Genomic DNA, 6,201 nt, shown 5'->3' with positions numbered 1-6,201 from the left:
GGACCAGTTCTTTAGATAATAATGATAATAATAAAAATAATAGTAATAATAATAATAATAATAATAATAATAATAATAATAATAGCTGTGGTATCTCTAGTAACCACCACAAAACAAATTAGATAAGGCACATTGCCCTGGTCCTGTGAATCAAAAGACTACCTCTACAACTGTATGTCACAACTGTATATATGCAGAGTTTACCAGCACGCCTCAACATCATTTCACCCTTCAAAGCTAAACTCTGCTGAAGGTCCCAAAATTAAACAAGGAAAACGCCAACATCAGTAGATCAGGTATTTCTGTTTCTCTGATAATAGGAGACCTTGAGCCAGATGGCTTGAGAGGAACCTTTTGGGGCTGGACTGCTGGAAAGGACCATTGAAATTGGACTACTGGGACTAGACTGTAGTGATGGACCAGGAGGGACTTACCTGAGCCTGCACCAGGAATTTTAACCCCTTCATCTGGTCACCTTTAAGTTAGGACAAAACTTTTTCGTTTAATGACAATCATACAGTCATGCCAAAGGTAACTTTTACTTGCAGAAGAGTTCGGTAACATGGGGATCATCCTTGTAATGAAACAAGCTTTATGTACACAAATCACTGTCCACATTAATAAACCATAATAAAAACCCCTCTATGCAAAGCACTGTCCACTCGCCTACATTAATAAACCAGAATAAAAACTCTTCTACATAAACCACTGTCCACTCGCCCATATTAATAAACCAGAATAAAAACTCTACACATTGTCCACTCGCCCATATTAATAAACCAGAATAAAAACTCCTCTACATAAATCACTGTCCACTTGCCCATATTATTAAACCATTAGAAAAGCATGTATCTACATAGATCACTGTCCACATCATTAACCCATATTCCATGATACACATAAATCAGCGTTCTATCGTCCACATCAATAAACCATAATAAATCATGCATTTACGTAAAAACAATGTTCCCTCGTTTACATAAACAACCCATAATTATGGAAAATGCTGATCACTATCCTGTCACACTAGTTACTTAGATGGCGAGTTAATACGAGGAAAACAGATCTATAAGAGTAAGAAACAGGTTTCCTTTAAATACACTATCGATAGTGAATGGCATGTTATAGCAGAGCTAAATTACCAGCTTGGATATAGAAGAATTCGAGACTAAATTACAAGTCCCTAAAGACATGACCGTCCGTGTTGAAAGGAACTCAAAATGTTTGTCGAGCTTCAGGCTTCTGTTGAAAATGAAAGTTAAATCAATTACTTTTGAGCAGCCGTCGAACTTTAAATCAAATGACACACAGAACATAATACATAAGTTCAGAGACGCAGTTATATCAAGAGAAACAAACAAATAGAAGGGAACTGTGAATATCAGGGGAGGCTTCGCCTGTGTAGTTTCCATCTACCATTTATTGAGGAACGCATCTGGTGATGCACTTCACCATCTACCATCTATTGAGGAACGCATCTGGTGATGCACTTCACCATCTACCATCTATTGAGGAACGCATCTGGTGATGCACTTCTCCATCTTCACTTGGTAGATGTTGCTTGAGCCTCAATAGACAGACGCTGAGTTAACTATCAGCGAAGGAGTCTTCTAGTTTTTTTTCTCTAGCGACGTTCTTCGTCGACTCCTGACGATGTGGCGTTTCAGAAAATAACCATTCACAAACCGTGCCGTGCAGGATGCACATTCAAATTCCTTCTTTCGACCGTGAAATCTTACATGTTTCACCAACGCTAACTCCGACGGATAATTGTGACTGCAGATAAAGCACTGAAAAGGAAGGTCACGTTGAACTTTAAGCAGATGATCGTCGAGGTAACCTTTGCTTGCGAACACCCAGCCGCATCCAACACACTCTGGAGGCATCTTAATATTCTTACTCATTCGGTGGCGCTGGATAGTATCCCTGTTAGAGAACGTACGATCACAACAGCAGCAGGGCAGACTGCGGCTTTTCCCGTGTATTCTCTCATGCTTATTGCGATATTTTCGAGAGGCATAGGAGTGACTGCAAAAATAGCATTTGAAGATCCTTTCGTCAGCATTTTTGCTGAACTGAGCGAGATGTTTTTGAAGGGCGGTCTTGCTCTTATACCGAAATCCACATTCATGACACTCAAAAGAACCTGGATGGTTTTTGTTTTCTCCCCTAGAGACCACCGAAAGGTCTTTGTTTTCCTGTGTGTTTGCTAATGAAAGGTTGTCGTTTTCCTTGTTCTCTGCCATGGGAAGGTCTTCGTTTTCTTCTGTGTGGACAACTAAAAGACCTTTGTGTTGCTGTCTTTGGAGCACCGTAAGATTTTCGACTTTTCCTTTGTGGGTAAGATCCTTTTGAGGTTGACTGTGAACCATTGGAAATATTTTAGCTTCTAGTTTGTGTTTCCTCGAAGGTTTTCTGTTGTCTCTTCTGTGCATCACTTGAACGTCGTTGACTTTTCCTCTGCCAAACAGTTTCCTGTTTTCTCTGTGAGCAACACGGCTTTCACACGTGTTCTTTATGTGATGAACATGGTTGGAATAATATTTAGGTCTATATTCTGTTGATATATCTGGTCGAAAACTATCTCTGAAGTTAGCTTTCTCATCAACAAGTCTATATTCTTTACAACCATGAGACTCTTGGAGAGCGGGACTCATATCATATACTTTATGAGGCAACGCTTTTCTCAGTTTTGTAAGATTTCGAGACTCTGCCAGTGTGTGGGATCTGGTATCGAGATGCTGCGTCGCATCATCTGAGTCCTCTGAGTCATTCCACCCAGGGTGAACGGGATATGGCAGAATCACAGGTTGGTGCCTCCCCCTGTCAAGCCTAGGAGTGTATGCACACCTGATGGGTGTACGACTGGTCACCCGTGTGTCCATCATAAGTGCCTTGCGATGACGCCCGTTCCTGAAGCTGGTGGATCCTTGAGAGAGTTGTCCTGGGCAACCAGTTGTTGCCACATTTGCCTCAGCCACACGTTGGCCTCTGCTGATGTGACTGTAATGGGTACTAAGACTGTCGACTTGGTTCTCCGTGAGTTCATCATTTCCGTCACGCTCAGTTTTACCTGGAGGGTGAAGGAATATTTGATGGTGTGGAACTAACACGAAATATATATATTCATGAGTGTGTACATGAAGAATTAAAACGTACAGAATACTGCTTAGTGTGCAAAACATTGTTCGATGAAGACATAAGGCACGGGTCTGCCTCAGAAAATACAGAAGCACAGTTTTCAAAGTATGTAAATCATCGGTTTCTGCAAAGGTCCTCTGAAGATTAATCTTGGGTTTGGGGGCATGTAAATTTCTTTCTATTGTGAAATTTCTGATTATCATGTTCTTTACCAATTTCACACACGCTTGGCTACTGCAGCATCGTAAAAGGGTTTATGATCGACTAAAAGATGGAGAAAGACTGCAGAAATTACAAATTTCCAGTCAGTCACAGATGGGATATTAAAAGAAACAGATGACGTTCGTAGAGAGGTTCAGAAATGAAATTGGATCTAGTAAGTCAAAGCACACCGAGGAACCAATCTAGTCATAAAGACATCAAACATAAGCAATTCAATTAAAAAAATCACTTTAGAAGCCATGAAATTTCTAAAAGGCAAAAAGTTAAATATATAACAACTACGTGCTAATGACATTGATGCCACTTGAAATCTACACCAGTTTGCAAATGTGTGGAAGTCCGCAACAGTAGAGACATGATTGTAGTACGTAATCACTTGTGCTATCTAAAAATGAGTACGCATGCTGACCCCATTGCATTCTCTGACTACGAGTTCCCGAATATACACACAGAAAAAGATAACTATTCCATTAACCCTAGGATTACCTTCACTCGTTCGATGTTCATCCTCCTGTACCTGGATACTGCAGGAGGCTTCATTATCTGTAAGCTTTTCTTCTGTGGGTGAACCTCCTTCATCGTCCACGGGGCACCAGCGGGATGTGCTTGCGCTGTCTGGAGCTAGTGGACGCCTCACATCTGTGCTGACGGTCGTCTCATCTGTGGATAAAACACATTAATGTCACTTTGGGTCTTGCGAACAAATTTACGATAAAGCAATGCAGTAAAGACAAGATATCTAACCACTAGACAACATAGAGGCAGAAAGTTTCTCGATCTAAACTTATTTTTCGGTGCTGTCAGAGAGACAGTTCATATAATACTTTGTTGAAGGAGACGCTCCCAAGACATTACTTAGCATTCGCCTCTAAATTCACCTCTCCACACGAATGCCCTGCACACATACGATCGTCCAAAATTCTCTGCAAGAGGCCTGTACTGCTGTCAACCATATCCTATATAAGACCACAGTAAACACACACAGACCACAGTCGGTGGGCGAATAGCAATTGCTGTTATCTCGTTGCTCAAGATCAGTGAAATCAACTTGTTGCTCCCCTAAATTTAGGTCCCAGTTTTTAAGTTTATTTTCCTATCAAAGCTCTATTCTATATCAGGACATCTTTCATAGTGGAACATTTTCCCCGGCAGGTCCTTCCTTCTCTCCAGTACTTAAGAGCAAACACCCATGATTGCCCCAAGAAATTTGCTCCTTTGAATCCCTTTTTTGTAAAACAATGTGAATTGCAACATTGCATGCGAGCTGCCTGTCATCATGATCTTTATTACTTATCCCCACACACATAAGTAAGCCCTTCAGGAATTTTGTCCCAACTGTGAAAATGTTCTCAACAAATGTCCTGCATTTTATTATCGTATAAAACCGATCTTGCACTTCTGAAAAAAATTGCTCTGTAGTTGATCTTGCTTTTTACATTCTAAGTGCTATATCCTAAGACAGTGTCCTTCGAATATTAAAAGGCCCTATAACTTGAGATTATCAATTTCTTAAAACACTTAGTAAGAGTCCTATACCTTGGGTCCTTCCTCTTTAAAACGCTGCGTGGTGTAGCCTATCATGTGTTTCAACACTAAATGATCTAACTTGTTTCTGAAACACATTTCTATAACCTAGCTCGTGTTTCAATACCACAAAATACCGCACATCATTTTTAATACTGCATGACACCATGAGTCTTCACATGATATGAGAGAAAGCCTATCTCTCGTTTTGAACCATCAAATGACTTATATCCTAACTTGTGCTGATTTTCTACGCTGACACTGATACTGGATAAAATCCATTCGTAACTTTAATTATACTGACTTTTTGAGATTTCTAAAGCCAAATACATATGCTTAAGTACAATTTCGAGGAACGTAAAATTTATAGTACTATAAGTCCAGCGATTTGTAGCCGGAATCACATGTACAATATGTTAGATGTACAACGATTTAACCCGGTCACATATGCAATATAATAGGAATGCTGTAGTTAGTGGATGATATATTTAAGCAAATGTTGGTCTTGCAACAAAGGTTTATGCTCAGTACCCCATACTACCGCTCAGATGTGTTGTACATCCAACGAAAAGGCTGGTTAAATAATAGGGTCGATTTGCCCCAAGTCAGTGTGGGTCGAGAAATTCCTTGCTATTATATTGGAAAGCAGTATGACCGTACTATGCTCTTTTCTAGAAGGCAAGCTCGCCAATGACAAGTGAAAAACAAGTTTTGAATGATATTTATCATACTGCCCCTATTCATTACTGAAAACTCAATTCAGTCGATAAATCTCTCAATTTAAATATCCATCAGCCATGGACCCTTATCGGGAATGGCGGCCAGCATACGAAAATGCCCTTATATCGCAAGAATGGAGTCCTCGTGAGACTGGAGGCGTATCTTAGGAATGCACACATATTGTAGAAACAATGACATAGACTTACCACACTCCACAGTCTCCAGGTCTGGCATACTGGTGTCGTCAGCGTCGAATGCCCTCCTGCGTACGATGTGGCGCATCAACTGTTTAAATGGAGGCTTAAAGAGCAGCAAGCTATGTTTACGTTCATATGTGGATATATTTTTTCAAATAATCTTTAAATCAGTAAGACTGAACCTATCAACATACATTACCATAGTAGAAAAATGAAATATATGGCTCTGTTATTCATATAAAGTATCCTCAGATGCATTTGTGTCTATCAAATATGATATTATTTTCATCGGTTTGATTGTGAAAGTAAAACGCCCCCTTCTGACTTTGAAATAAGTCTTGAATATATTCTAGATAATTCTCTTTGAAGAAATTGAACATGATCTGTTTATGCAGAA

At 39.9% G+C, this 6,201-nt stretch overlaps 1 protein-coding gene across 1 annotated transcript; it reads right to left on the bottom strand.

Moving 5' to 3' along the window:
• Positions 1-519: 519 nt before the first annotated feature.
• On the bottom strand, positions 520-5,895 carry LOC139757825 (uncharacterized). The gene is made up of 3 exons (XM_071678711.1): positions 5,814-5,895; positions 3,850-4,023; positions 520-3,073 (listed from the first exon to the last, which is right to left on the bottom strand). Exons 1-3 carry the CDS (start codon positions 5,887-5,889, stop codon positions 1,611-1,613), a joined length of 1,713 nt encoding a protein of 570 aa, XP_071534812.1. The 5' UTR covers positions 5,890-5,895; the 3' UTR covers positions 520-1,610.
• Positions 5,896-6,201: the final 306 nt, after the last annotated feature.

The sequence above is a fragment of the Panulirus ornatus genome, chromosome 28, assembly GCF_036320965.1.
Source record: "Panulirus ornatus isolate Po-2019 chromosome 28, ASM3632096v1, whole genome shotgun sequence".
Classification (NCBI taxonomy): Eukaryota; Metazoa; Arthropoda; class Malacostraca; order Decapoda; family Palinuridae; genus Panulirus; species Panulirus ornatus.
Note: the sequence above shows the minus strand (reverse complement) of the source record. Positions and strands in the feature narration are given on the sequence as shown.